The sequence below is a fragment of the Melopsittacus undulatus genome, chromosome 11, assembly GCF_012275295.1.
Source record: "Melopsittacus undulatus isolate bMelUnd1 chromosome 11, bMelUnd1.mat.Z, whole genome shotgun sequence".
NCBI lineage: Eukaryota > Metazoa > Chordata > Aves > Psittaciformes > Psittaculidae > Melopsittacus > Melopsittacus undulatus.
In genome coordinates, this window is record NC_047537.1 from 18,290,383 (window position 1) to 18,304,859 (window position 14,477).

General features: G+C 47.0%; 1 protein-coding gene across 1 annotated transcript; it reads left to right on the top strand.

Moving 5' to 3' along the window:
* The first annotated feature begins 32 nt into the window (after positions 1-32).
* JMJD6 (jumonji domain containing 6, arginine demethylase and lysine hydroxylase) lies at positions 33-13,499 on the top strand. The gene is made up of 7 exons (XM_031044820.2): positions 33-279; positions 1,108-1,496; positions 5,412-5,698; positions 6,861-6,996; positions 7,112-7,250; positions 7,904-8,031; positions 9,788-13,499. Exons 1-7 carry the CDS (start codon positions 151-153, stop codon positions 9,822-9,824), a joined length of 1,245 nt encoding a protein of 414 aa, XP_030900680.1. The 5' UTR covers positions 33-150; the 3' UTR covers positions 9,825-13,499.
* Positions 13,500-14,477: the final 978 nt, after the last annotated feature.

Genomic DNA, 14,477 nt, shown 5'->3' on the forward strand with positions numbered 1-14,477 from the left:
GCGGCGACAGCGGCGGCAAGGGGGTGAAATTTCTCGAAGGTGCGGCGGCCGCGCCGGGGCGAGCGGGGCCGGGAGCGGGGCCGGGAGCGGGGCTGAGCCCTCGGTACGGCGGCAGCAGCGGCTGCGGGAGGCGGCCCCAGCGCTGCCAACATGAATCATAAGAGTAAGAAGCGGATCCGGGAGGCGAAGCGCAGCGCCCGGCCCGAGCTGAAGGACTCGCTGGACTGGACCCGCCACAATTACTGCGAGACCTTCCCCCTCAGCCCCGCAGCCTGCAAGGTGCGCCCCGGCCCGACTCGCCTGAGGGGAGCGAGGGTTCTGAGGGTAACGGGGGAGGCTGAGATGAAAGCCGGGGAGGGAGAATGGGGATCTGACGGGGTTAGGGAGGCCCTGAGGAGAATCGGGGGGGGGGGGGGGAGTGATTGAGGGGGTCCTGAGGGGAATGGGGGGAAGGTGATAAAGGGAGGTCCTGAAGTGCTTAAGGAGGCCTGAAGGGGCGGGGGGGCTACGACTGATGCAGTCCTAAGGCGGCTGGGGAGGTCTGAGGGGAAAGAGTGGCTGAGGGAATTGTGGTGGGAACCACAGGGGAAAAGGGCCCTCTCTCGAGGCTGGGGATGCACCCTATGGGCGTGTAGACCCTGGGGAAGAGGGTTGGGATGGGCAGCGGGAGGTCAAGCAGCACCCGTGGCTTTTCATCGCTCCACGTGGCAGGGGGTGTGGGAAGGAGCAGGCCCTGTCAGGGTGGGATGCGCGCTCCCAGTGCTGGGGCACCCACATAACGCCCAGGAGCCTCAGGGGCAGCGAAGGGTTGAATGCAACAGGGGCTGTGTCAACCCAAAGGGGCAAAGTGGTTCCTCCACCTGGGGGTTACCTTGGTGGGAGGAGTGTTGAACGGCTCCAGGGTGCTGGTGCTACTGGTATGTGCAAGGACGTGTGCATGAGAAATAGGGCTGCAGCCTCGGGGAGCTTAAAATAGCACACAGCTTGCTGCCCTCGTCGTGTATGGAGCAGAGTGTGAGCGGGAAGCTCCTCCACACTGACTTAGCATGGTTCTAGGGCATCAGTCTGCCCTAATACCTGCTCTGTATTCATCTCTTGGCTTTGCAGGATAATGTGGAGAGGGCAGATGCACTCCAGCTGACAGTGGAGGAGTTTGTGGAGCGGTATGAGAAGCCTTACAAGCCTGTAGTCCTGCTGAATGCTCAGGTGGGCTGGTCTGCCCAGGAGAAGTGGACTCTGGAGCGGCTGAAACGCAAGTACAGGAACCAGAAGTTCAAATGTGGGGAGGACAATGACGGTTATTCTGTGAAGATGAAGATGAAATACTACATTGAGTATATGGAAACCACGCGTGATGACAGCCCACTCTACATCTTTGACAGCAGTTATGGAGAGCATCCCAAGCGCAGGAAACTCCTGGAGGACTACAAAGTACCCAAATTCTTCACCGATGATCTCTTTCAGTACGCAGGGGAGAAACGGAGGCCGCCTTACAGGTACAGTACAATGACAGCAAGATAGAATTGGGTCTTTTCCATCTCATCAACTCCTCCTGAATAGGTATGATTGTCTTGCATAAAACAAAGTGGTAGCTTTACATCCAGTCCTTTGACACGAGCATACATCTGTAACCCAGAGGCACGGAAGGGTTCATCAGTTTCTGGTTGTGCCACCAGCGTCACTACTAGTTTATGTCTTTGGGTTTATTTTTCTTTTCATTAAACATTTTCCATCACTTCTTGGATATTTCAAAGATTACATAGTTCCTGGAAGTGCTGAAGGTTATTTTCTTGCTGTGTGTGTGCCTTCAGGCTTTCAAATTTGAAGTACCTTGGGACTTGCTGCTGGGTTTTGCACCAGTTACTTATGTGCAATGTGGAATTGTGTTTAATTATGAGTCAGTCCTTTTAAGGTAAAGATCTTAAGCTGATTAGTATGAAGTGTAGAGACTAGTTATTAGCTCCACTTCAGATGATTTTGAGAGAACAATAGTTCATATCTATGTGGTCTTTGCAACTCCTTTATTTTTTTTTTTGTGACTGATTGGAAAAGGCTTGAAATGACATTGAATTCCTGAATTCAAAATGCAACAACCTTGTATTTGGGCTGTTAGATGCAAAAGTGATTTCTATGTTAATGCAACACAGCAGTGTGAGCATAAGATGCACCCTCCCAGGTAATTAAAGACTCCAGTGTCATTATAATCCAAGAATTCCTTGTCCTTTGAGTGATGTGAGGCTGTGATGTGGGGTTTTAATTGTTTAAGGTGTTTAAAATAGAACAGGTAGTAACAATGGTGCTCTTCTCTGCAATCTCTCGCATGTCTGTAGCCCAGCTGTGCTTTTGCAGGACAGAAGCGTGAAGCTGGTGCTGTTTAAGATCACTGAAGCAGGTGCTTTTACAATGTTGTAACAGACCCTTTTCATAATTTACTTTTAAGAACACACAATGCTGTGAGCAAATGCAAAAGCACACAAGGAATAGTAGCTAGTAGAAGCTGAATATGCTTACAGGACTGGGAATCATAGAATCATAGAATAGTTAGGATTGGAAAGGACCTCAAGATCATCTAGTTCCAACCCCCCTGCCATGGGCAGGGACACCTCACACTAAACCATATCACCCAAGGCTTCATCCAACGTGGTCTTGAACACTGCCAGGGATGGAGCATTCATAACCTCCCTGGGCAACCCATTCCAGTGCCTCACCACCCTTACAGTAAAGAATTTATTCCTTATATCCAGTCTAAACCTCTGCTGTTTAAGTTTCAACCTGTTACCCCTTGTCCTGTCACTACAGTCCCTAATGAAGAGTCCCTCACCAGCATCCCTGTAGGCCCCCTTCAGATACAGGAAGGCTGCTATGAGGTCTCCACGCAGCCTTCTCTTCTCTAGGCTGAACAGCCCCAACTTTCTCAGCCTGTCTTCATATGGGAGGTGCTCCAGTCCCCTGATCATTTCCTCAAGATATAGGTGGACCAGATAACCTGGATGTGACTCACTTGGGTTGCTCTCTTCTTCCCCCCACACACCCTCCCCACCTACAGGCACATGCTGAGCTCCTTGTGAGCTTGGTATTCACAATTCTTGTACTTTGTTCTGTAAAATGTGGGTTTCTTTGAGGTTGTTACCATTTTCTGAGAGATGAGTGATGCAAGAGAGCACATGGGTGCCTCTTAGAGTTTGGGGTTTCATTTAGGTACAGAAATGGATGAAGAACATCACGTAGTTAAGAGTATAATTGGAAATCCAACAGAGGGTGGTGCTTCCTAATCATACAAGCAGGAGATAAACTGCACAGATTGACCTCTGGATTGAGAGGTGAGTGACAGTGTATGGATAATAACAGAAGAACTTACGCTGTTTAGAGCACCTTTATTTGAATTTTCCCTATTCAAAATGAACTCAGTAATTTTGGGAAGTCATTTACTACAGCAGCTATTTTAGTTTGGGGGGCTGATGGGGTTTGGTTTTTTTGCTTTTTAGACTCAAGTTATAGGTTATGAAGCTTTTAACGGTAGATGAGATGTCTTGTGGCAAGCTGGAAGATGTTCATTGTGAATTGAACGCCTGGAGGAAGTTGCTGGTAAATGATAGTGTTGCAAAATAAGGGGTTTTAAAACTTCTAAGTGCGTAGTTCTAGGTTATAGTCAGAAAAATGGTTCTGAACAGTACATATGTCTCTGTACCAGACACATCTTTGTGTTTAATTTCTGCTGGCTCTTAGTAAAAGCTTTGACTTTTCTGCTTGCAGTTTTCAGCTTTCCAAGGGTAATGTGAATGTAAAAAAGAGTGAATTGGTAATAGAAGTGACAAACAGCTGCTTTATACCTTTTCTGGCTCATTTGTGAAGTAGGCAGAGTGCAGCTTGATAACCAGACTTAGTCGTACAATCAATGCTAGAAAATGACACTTGAAAACTAGCTTTATGCACATCTGCATTGGAAAGGGGAGATGGAGCTTTTCTGAACCTGTAAATGCCTTTCTGTTACCTGCCTGTCAGCCACATGACAGAGATCATAAAATAGTTTGGGTTGGAAAGGACCTTAAGATCAACCAGTTCTAACTCCCTGCCATGAGCAGGGACCCCTTCCATTAGAGCAGCTTGCTCCAAGCCCCTCTGTCCAGCCTGGCCTTGAACACTGCCCGGGATGGGGTAGCCACAGCTTCTCTGGGCGACTTGTGACAGCGCCTCAGCACTCTCACAGGGAAGAGCTTCTGCCTCGCATCTAATCTAAACTTCCCCTGTTTCAGTTTGAACCCATCACCCCTTGTCCTGTCACTACAATCCCTGATGAAGAGCTCCTCTCCAGCATCCTTGTAGCCCCTTGCAGACACTGGAAGCTGCTCTGAGATCTCCACACAGCTTCTCTTCTCCAGGCTGAACAGCCCCAATGTTCTCAGCTTGTCTCCATACAGGAGATGCTCCAGTCCCTGATCATCCTTGTGGCCTCCTCTGGACTTGCTCCAGCAGCTCCATGTCCTTCTTATGTCAAGGACACCGGAACTGCACAGTGCTCCAAGTGGGGTCTCAAGAGCAGGTTTAAAGTATCAGGATCACCTCCTTTGACCTGCTGGTTGCTCTCCTTTTGATGCTGTATACAGCTGGCTTGTTGATGCTTCAGTTTCTACCCTCTCTGCTGCCCATTAAACAACTGCTTTTTTTTACCCCTCTTGCTGCCTGATACTGTCACCTCGCGCTTAACCTGGTATGCCAGATCTGTTCTAGGGGAAATGAGCAACTGGAAGTGCTGCTGTTGTTAAACATGTGGCATAGATCAAGCTTTCCATTAGGAGAAATAAACCTTGCAAATCAGGAATGAGAATATACACACCAAATTCTGAATATTCACTGGAGAATAAGCTCCTTCTAGTTAAATGCTGGAATGAAAACCCTTTTGTAAATGAACAGAAGGCATAGAGGGAGGTCAGGGTTGCATAACTTTGCTCCGTTCCTTACTTGCAGTGCCTTTTGTTTGGTCCTCATTGTTCTGCAGCTCTGGATCTGTTTGAGCAGAGAATTTAGGAAAACCCAGGCTTAGGAGACTCCTTCTGCACAGAAAGAAACCCAACAATCTGTTGTGCCTTAATCACATTCATAAACATTGAAAACACTATGTATTTTATTACAGAACTGTTTAAAAGAAAGTACAGCTATGAAATACGAAAAGCTAGCTTCACTTTCTTGTCCCAGAGTCATTCCTGTCTCGGTTCATGTGGGTTTCTAGGTTAAACCCATCTTTATGGTGTAGCATAGGCCTAACAATCTCAAGAAGGTAAATGAAGGAGCTACAACTACCTCTGTTTCCAACTGGATGTGAAATGAACAGCTGGAATTTTCTTTCTGACGTGAAGAGAAGGTAGCTACTTGCTTGCTCTGTGACTAAAGTATTTTGTTTTCCCCTCCTGCAGATGGTTTGTGATGGGCCCACCTCGTTCTGGAACAGGAATTCACATCGATCCCTTGGGAACTAGTGCATGGAATGCCTTAGTCCAGGGACACAAACGTTGGTGCCTGTTCCCTACCAGCACCCCCAGAGAGCTGATCAAAGTGACTCGAGAAGAGGGGGGGAACCAGCAGGATGAGGCTATCACTTGGTTCAATGTCATCTACCCCAGGACACAGCTCCCCACCTGGCCCCCTGAATTCAAACCCCTGGAGATCCTGCAGAAGCCAGGAGAGACAGTGTTTGTGCCAGGTATGCACAACTCTCTCCAGTAAGGAAATCATAGAATTGTGGAAGAACTCTGGGGAGAGAAAAGCATATATTTTAACTTTTGTGTGTGGTAGACATGAAGAGACTATTTCGGCTTTCTTATATGACCCATCTCTTACAAAAAACCCTATTCTGAGCTGTTTCAAGAGGGATACATATTGTGATGCATATTTTGGGACTATTCAGTTAATTCCTGAATATCCTGAAACCATATGGCCTGTAGCATAGGATTGTATGTGGTACGGATAACAAAACAAGTGGGGCCTGAGTTGCAGCATTGCAGGACTGTGATCCTCAGCTAAATTGCTGTAGTAGGAAACCATCAAGGTATAAAATAATAGAGGTGTTTGAGTAGAAGCAACTCTCAGACCAAAAGGTTTGAATATATATGTACTGTCACAAATCCATAACTGAATTTTGTAGCCTCGGTAGTGGGACTGCAGAGGAATTTTTCTTAGCTGTGAGGAAAGAACTACTTCAAGGCACTGACACCTTCCACCCACATCCCTGTGGTTATGCTTCATCTTGCATTTGAAATCAAAAGCTAAAGCAAGAGCCAGTAGAGATACCATTCTCTCTGAGTGGCTGCACTCTGTGTGCCCATTGTAACTGGGAGGTGAAGGTGGCTTAGGGATCCAGAGGGTGAGTTCTCAGTGCCCAGTTCTAAACTCTGTGTCTTGCATTGTCTTAGCTTCTGTCTGCATTGCTCATCTCTCACATCCAGCTGACTTCATGTTTGAAGAGTGCCTTGTGATTGTCTTGGCACTTCTTGGTGACTCCTCAGTGTACCTTCTGTTAAGATTTTGTAGCTGTCAGGCTCTATTAAACTGGTTCCTTAGTCTTTCTTTGAGGTCTAAGTGGGTTGTGAGAACACCACTGTCTATTTTTATCTATGTGGAGAAGCAGTTTTTGCATCTATTTTTAAATGAAAGGTTAGTCTGTAGTCATAAGAACCCTACTAAATCAGCATGGAAAGTGCTCTTCAGCTTAACAAATCAGGGCTCTGTGCAGTCTGGGTTACAATGGTTCTTGCTACTAAGCCGTCAGCAGTCACTGTGTTCCTGTCCGGGCAGATCTTCAGTGTTGTTTGTGAGCTGGATAATTTGGGCAGACCTTTGAGTTGCCTTCTGTGGTGTATTTCTAGGTGGCTGGTGGCATGTAGTTCTCAATCTTGACACAACCATTGCCATCACACAAAACTTTGCCAGCTGTACCAACTTCCCTGTGGTGTGGCACAAGACAGTGAGAGGGAGACCCAAACTGTCACGGAAATGGTACAGGTAAGAGATTTAGTAGCTTTCTTTTCATATTACCTACCTAAAAGCCCAAATACCCTGTTCATTTACATGCAATGTTACTGCTCAAAGCTAACCCTGACATTTTAACTGTATTTAGGATCCTAAAACAGGAGCATCCTGACTTGGCAGCCTTGGCTGATTCAGTTGACCTGCAGGAATCTACTGGCATTGCTTCTGATAGTTCTAGTGATTCTTCCAGTTCCTCAAGCTCCAGCTCCTCAGACTCTGATTCAGAGGTAATGCTTTTTACCACAGAAGGTGATCCATAGCCTGCAGTTATATTGTTTTTTTCCATACCTGATTGAATGTCCTCATCCTTACATTCGTGTCTTATGAAGGAAGTGAAAAGAAAGCAACTAAACAAAACTGCATGGTGGAGGAGCCTGTGGTCTTTGCAGGTTCCATTTGCTGAAGCCTCTCTTTGTATTGCTAAATGGACTTGGTTTGTTTGGTCTATATTCTATATAAATCTGTCATTCATGTAGCTAAGCCATACTGTGTAAAATGGCTGCAAAATGAGTGTTTTAAAACTGGGGAGGGGGCACAAGCTCCAAAACAAGAGACCGTGACTTACGACAGGGGGCATTTTTATGCATCTGAGTCCTTGAGAAGGCACTAAGTTTGCTCTTATTTGGAAGAGTATGTCCTCCTAGGAGTCAAAAGGAATGCATCCAGTGTCTTGCCACACACCAGTCAGTGATAAAATCTAAGAACATACCTGTTCCTGAGCTTTAAATACTTAATTTCAAACTTATTTCATGTGTCTAATATAAAACAGAAAATTCTTTGGATACTGGTCATTTGGGGTTGCTGAGATAGCTCTTACAGTAAATTCCACAGCAGTGTTCTAGGTTTCTCTGAATTCTGGTTCCATCTCTTCATCCTTCAGTGTGACTCTGGCTCCGAGACAGAGGGGATGATGCACAGGCGGAAAAAGAGGAGAACCTGCAGCATGATGGGGAATGGTGACACAACTTCCCAGGACGACTGCGTGAGCAAAGAGCGCAGCTCCTCCAGGTGACCCCATGGCAACTGTTGGCTTTAAACAAGCAAAAGACAATACAAGGCAGAGCTGGCAGACCTCAGACAGGGTATTTCGTCAGGACAGAGGGATGGAGAGCAAGGGATTCCTTACAGAACATAAAGCAGTTGGCCAGTGGTGGTATCTTCCCTCCACGATTTATTTTAATTGCTCAAAGCTCAGATTCTTGATAGCTTTTTAAAAATGAGGCTATTTATTTAATAAACTGTTTTATTACTTTTCCTAGTTGTCTCTTTTAATAAAGTGGTTTATTTTTGTTTAATGGGAGAGGTGGGATATTTTAACTGCCCTCTTCAGAGGGCACAAATGAATAATAAGCAGTTAAAGACGAGGAATTATCAAGCAAGACTTAGGTTTTGATGCCTTGCTGTTCAAATGGAAAACCTTCAAGTAGTTGTATGGTTTCTCTTATTGTTGCCTGGTTACTTCAGTTTGGCTCACTGCTTTATCTGTTAAAGGCAAAATTCATCCAAAGTGTCTGTGCTTACCTTTAAAAAAAATGCAAGTTTCTAGTTAGTCTGGAGGGAGGGAAAGTGAATATTGCAGAACCAAGGATTAGGTATTGCTTAGGGAGAAGTTGCTAAGGAAGCTTCCTGAACTTCCCAGGTCAAAACCAGTGAAACGGTGGGAATCTGGGAGTATACTGCAAGGAGGAACTCAAAAAAATTTTTTTATTAAATTAAGCCTTTTTTTCTTACATAGCAAAGGCTTGCCAGTATTCTTAAGCAAGCCCCTTGCAGCTTGGTCAACTGATGCTGCTGGATGAGCTGCCCACCTACATTAGGGTTCTGTCTAGTTACTGAGCTGCTGGATGCTCCAGGTTTCAGGTGGATGATGCCCCATCCATCCCTAGCAATGTTCAAGGCCAGGTTGGATGAGGCTTGAAGCAGTCTACTCTAGTGGAAGGTGTTCCTGCTTGAGGCAGGGTGTTGGAACTGGATGAGCTTTAAGGTCCCTTCCAACCCAAATTATTCTATGAGTCTATGACTTAACTGGGTGATGTGCTAACAGCATGTGCAGCAGTTTACCTGAGGAAGTCCAGATTCCCTGTATCCTGCCTGATTTCCCAGTGTAGGATGCTGCACAAAGACCTGCTTACTCCTGTATATGCTGTCATGTGTCTTGCTGTGATACAATGCTCTTTTTTTGGGGGGAGTTGCTCATAACTGAGTACAGCTGCTTCCAAGTACAGAGCATCATTAAACAGAGAACTGTACTGACTGCTTTGCCCTGGAGGTTTTAACAATTTGTTTGTTCTAATGTCAAATCCCATTTCAGCAGCCCGTGTGACTTCAGGCAGGACACAAACAGCAGATAACAAACCTTAATGCAGAGCCTGTTCTTTTAGAGGAAAACAAAGCTGAAATGCAGAGTACATGTGCAGATCAGTTCCTTCGAAAATCACATGCAATTTTAAGTAATTTGCACTTCAAATCTTGAAATTAATACCTAAAATGTGAAAGATCAGCACACTCCCTAGAGCGTTTGCTTCCCAGGTTTCACTGCTCTTCCTCCTGTATGGTGGTTGTTTCACTCTGGGGGGATGGGTGGCCTTTCTGTTCCTCCTGTGTGATGGATGAGCTGACAGAAATGGTTCCAAACATCTTACCTTGCCTGTGCAATCCTGTACGGAAAATAAGCATACAATTAACCTGCATGCTGCAATCCTGTGTGTCTTCCTAGGAAAGGAATGCTATAGTTGTTGACAGACAGGTCTACTTCTTTTGACAGGATTAGGGAATCTTGTGGAGGCCGCAGCTACCCCTGAGAGATGCCACCACCCACCTAGAGGCAGCTGCCCGTCGATGCTCCGTTAGCAGCCAGCCAGCTCTGTTCTACCCCCTTCTGCTCCTGTTTCTCACAGTCCTTAAGTTCTTGTCACTCTTCCTCGATCCAGACATCGTCTTCATTTTGTGCTGTCAAAGGTTGGCTCCTTAATAACTTCTGCGGGGAATGCCCTGACTCTATGTTCTTGTGCAATGCTTTGTCCCCTCTGCGCCCCAAGTGAGTGCACTAAAAACCCACCTTTGGGTAAGGACATGCCAAGTATTTAATGGTTCACGTAACTGGCAAGGAAGGCAACGGTCAGTTTTTAAAGAACTCTTTTTAAAACCAGCGGGTAAGTGGAAAAACCTGCCTTGTTTTGACACTGTCATATGTTTACATGTTGTCCTGGACACTTGAGGAAAGGAACACCAGCCCTTTTGGCCTGTCTGAACATCCAGCGGATCTCACACCACAATGTCAGGAAAGGGAGGTGGGATGAATGCTCCAAACCCTGAAGTGACTTCAGTGGAGGTGACCACCAACCTGAAGCATCTTTCATGGTCGTAATCTACATCTAAGGTGCAACACCTTAACCAGCAACGGTCCATTTACTTTTGCTCTGTGTCTGTTCTGATGACTGGTGACAAAGATGCACTAGCACCTTGCGGCAGGAAGCTCAATGGAGCAGGAGAATCCTGGAGTTTCTTGTACAGCAAAAACTGGGGGGAAAAGTCAGCATTTGCCAGTAATCACAATCCTTTAGGTGCAGATGTGATGTTCGGCACCAGGCAACAACTGACAAAGTCTGACTGTATGATAACAGTTGCTGGGCTTTAAATACCAAGCAGTGACAGGGCCATGGGCTCACCCAGGCCTGTGCAGTTCACATGCCTAAATGGCTTTTCTTTGAGGTTATGGCTTCAGACATTTCCAGAACTTGTGGTGCCAATTTGAAAAGACTGGGAGGGGGGCGTATTGTTGTTTTATGCTTTTTAAAAATGCAGTGTGTTGCTTAAGTCTGTGTAGGTGCATTTGTATTATTCCAGGTACAGCTCTCATCCTCAAGGGGTCTGTTGGGAGCTGCTGGTTGTTTTTAGCAGGGGCTTGTGCTGGTAGTGTCAGTGAAGAGGTCTGTCTGCTGGAAGGTGAGCTGCAAGGAAATCCTCCTCCTCCATCTGAGCAGCACAGCCAGAAGGTGGCTGGGTTGGGGGGCTTCCTTGGATATTCTTCTGAGACCAGGAAGTGGGTATTAGATCTCTTCAGCTGAGGGGAAACTTGAAAGCAGGAGTAGTGTGTGTGTGTGTGTGTGTGTGTGTGTGTGTTGTAAACATGCAGTGGTGCCCTGGCACTGGTAGCAGAGTGGCAGCCTTAACTGTGACTTGCTTACACATGTTGGGGTTGATGGAGCCCAGGACATTGGTTGTCTGCTCTTCATGATCTGTTTTTTAACCTTGTCTCTTCCTGTTTATACACTCTCCCCCTTCTTGGAGAGTTTGTCAGGATCTGGTTCTGGATTTTCTGTGCCAGTCATTTTGTGTAGGAAAAATGAGGTGGTGGGAAAATGGAGAGAGGGAAGGACTTTGGTACACTCCTTAGCTGGACTGCCTGTGATAGCCAGGCATAGATGAGCACACTTACTCTGTAGACTGCTGCAGGTTCTTCCCCAAGATTACTTCATTTTAAAACAGAAAACTTCCCAAACTCCTGATGTTTCTGGCCAAGGTTGCCTTTATCCCTGCCTGGATGAACATGCACAGCACATGTCTCCTCAGACAGAGCAGGCTGAGGCTGCTGCCTTCTGCAAGAAGGTGGGGGCCTGGAGGGGCGAGGGCTCAGAAGTCTCAGCTCTATCAGGGCCCTTGGAGAGCTTCCCACTGCCCTCTTCGTGGCTTGGAGGGTAGTGCCTCAGTGAGAGGGCTCATGCTGTAGCTTGCAGTTGCCTTTGGTGTTCAGGGTTCAGTTTTACACTCTTCAAACCTTCCACACCCCTACCCCCAGAAGCACAGTGGGAAGATCCAGAGTGCAAAGGATTCTTCCATGCCTATGAACTCTTCCATGGTATGAAATCCAGCAATGCCAGATTGAAGCCTGTGTTTGCCACCCCTCACAGGAAGCAGTGTGCTTGAAATGGACTGCAGGCATTGCAATGCCAGCAACGCTCTACTGACTGCTCCACAAGGCACTTCCCAATACAAAACAAAGGTGTATCTGTTCAGGCTGCCTGGGAATCGAGACTCCTGGGATCTCTGGTTCTTCCACTTACAAGTTCTTGCCTCAGCTGTGAATGGGTGAGCTTCTGACTTTGTTTAGTAGAGGAGGAAAATACCTACCTCACAGGGGTGTTGTGAGGCTGAAATGTAATTACTGTGTAAGATGCTTTGAAGTCCTCCTCCCACAAAAACTGTTGCAGGCATCTGAAGCAACCCAAGACTTCCTAACCTGGTGTTACCTTCCTGTAGCAGAAAATATTGGGGATGTTGTTGTTCAGCACTCCTGGCCACGTGGGGTTCTGTGCTGGCCCTTCCAGAATTGCTGTGTGGTACATAAATTGTAGCAGAACAAGGGGTTTTGTTTTCACCAGTTTAACTGTTGGCATTTTAGGGCCTGATCCAAACAGGATGTCCTGCTAGATCAGGAGCCTTTGAAAATAGTACTAACTTAAATCTCCCAGCAGGGAGGCAGTTTCACTGGCCTTAGAGGAAGGAGGGAGCTGGTGCTTCCCAAGCCCTCCCTCTTTCCAGGCTGGGTGAATGAGGAATGAAGTTAACTGTGCTCCTTTGTGCCTACTGCTTTGCTTGTGAGAGGCTGACTGGGGAGAGCGGCTTTTGTGCTCTCGCCTTTCCAGGGTTGTGCTTCTTAGGGCATCCGTGTCTCTTGATCCCACCTCACTGCTTTTGTGACCTGGAGAACCCCTGGATATGGTCCAGTGCCCTCACTTCTTTGAGCCCAAGGCAGCAGCCGCTCTGCCTCAGCTCCTGATGGCACTTGCTCCTGCTTGCTCTGCAGGGACAGGCTGAGTGTCCTACTGGGTTTGCACTGGGTGCTTCCCGATTCTCCTGTGTGTATGGATGTTACTGTTCTGTCTGCTCTGGTGGAAGCTGAAGGAGTTTGTGAGCTCTGGCCCTCTGGTACCCAGTACAGGCTTGTCTGCTGTGACAGTTCAGGAGCAGAGCAGTAAATACCCCCTTAGAACTGTCCATATAGACACCAGGCATGGGGATCTCGGCACCTGCTCTCTGCACAAGTGCAGTGGGAGCACAGGCACAGCTTCCTCCCTTCCCAGCTGGGCTGTGCTGGTTCCAGTTTGTCTTCTCAGTTACATTAAGCATCTCCAAATGCTAGAAGAGACAGCAACCTCTTTCATGATTAACCCAGACCCTTTTCCTCCCTCAGTCCCCAGCCATCATGGGGCAGGAAGCATGACTCTTGACTGAATCAAATCCGAAATGCCTGTGAGCTAATTGTACCCGGAGGTTTCTGCCATCCTCCCTGTGAAGGAGGGAAAGGAAAGAGCTTAGGGATTCATTTGAGAGTCACACTGTCAGCTCCCAGCCCTGCTACTGCCCTTAGCTGCTTTTATCACCCATCCAGCAGAGCTGGGAATACTCTTAATTGTCTTGTTTGGATGATTGTGGGTTTGCTTTTTATTTGAAATAAAATTGATTATTTTGCATTATCCTGTTGGCTGGTCCCTTTTGTTCCTGTGAGCTGGAATAGCCCCACACGTGTGCACCTCTGCTTCCCAAAGCACCGCAGTGTGCTCAGTAGTGGTCAGTGATAGCTCCAGGGGTGCTTTGGGGACTTTTTCAACTCTTTCTCAGGTGTCATCAGTGTGTCTGTGTGATGAGGTGTGGTTTGGAAGCTGCTGGGGCCATCGGGAGAAGGTTTGTGTCTGTAGCTTTGTTACCAGACTGTAACAAGTGCTTTTGAGCCTTCCCTGTCCTGGATTGGGAAAGTGGAAAAAATCCTGTATTTGGTTAGTGAGCTTGTTGAAACCAGTAACTGCAGGGGAAAAAAGCTGAGTGTGGGATAGCAGCCTGGAGACTTCGGAGTTACACCACTAGATTGTAGCATTCAGCAGCACACAATTCCAGAACACAGCATAACCTGTGGCTCAGAGCTAGGTAAAGCCATTGCAGAAATGCTTTTCTAACCCATCTCTTTGATTTTTTTCATTCCGAAGAGAGGTGGTTTTGTGTTCTCCCAGCCTCAAGATAATCCTGTTGTTCTTCATTTCCAGGTGCTGCTGGTACCTCCTTCAGTGCCACTGGCCTTGTACTGGGACGTGTGTTAGTGGTGGCCTTGGGCAGTGCTGGAGGATGGTTGGACTTGATGAGTTTAAAGGTCTTTTCCAACCTAAACAATTCTGGGATTCTACGATTTATCTCCTGATTTACCTCCTCATCTTCCTCTTTGTGGGACAGTTGCAACCCAGTACCTCATGTCAATGAGGAGAACAGCATACTGGTGTTTAAGTGCTGCTGGGGAGCTGACAGGATTAGGTTACCCAAGTGGGAATGCAGAAGATTGTCTGCACTGCACCAATGCTGATGTTCAGCTCCTCTGAAGCTCAGGTTGTTCAGCCTTGGGAAGAGAAGGCTCCTGAAGGGGAGACCTGAGAGCAGCTCCAGTGCCTAAAGGGGCTGCAGGAAAG

What these genes read in the sequence shown, in the direction of transcription:
- JMJD6 (XM_031044820.2), top strand. Translation starts at nt 151, where the DNA reads ATGAATCATAAGAGTAAGAAGCGGATCCGGGAGGCGAAGCGCAGCGCC. An exon ending in AAACGGAGGCCGCCTTACAG is followed by an intron (nt 1,497 to 5,411) that starts GTACAGTACAAT and finishes CCCCTCCTGCAG; the next exon opens with ATGGTTTGTGATGGGCCCAC. An exon ending in AGAGACAGTGTTTGTGCCAG is followed by an intron (nt 5,699 to 6,860) that starts GTATGCACAACT and finishes GTGTATTTCTAG; the next exon opens with GTGGCTGGTGGCATGTAGTT.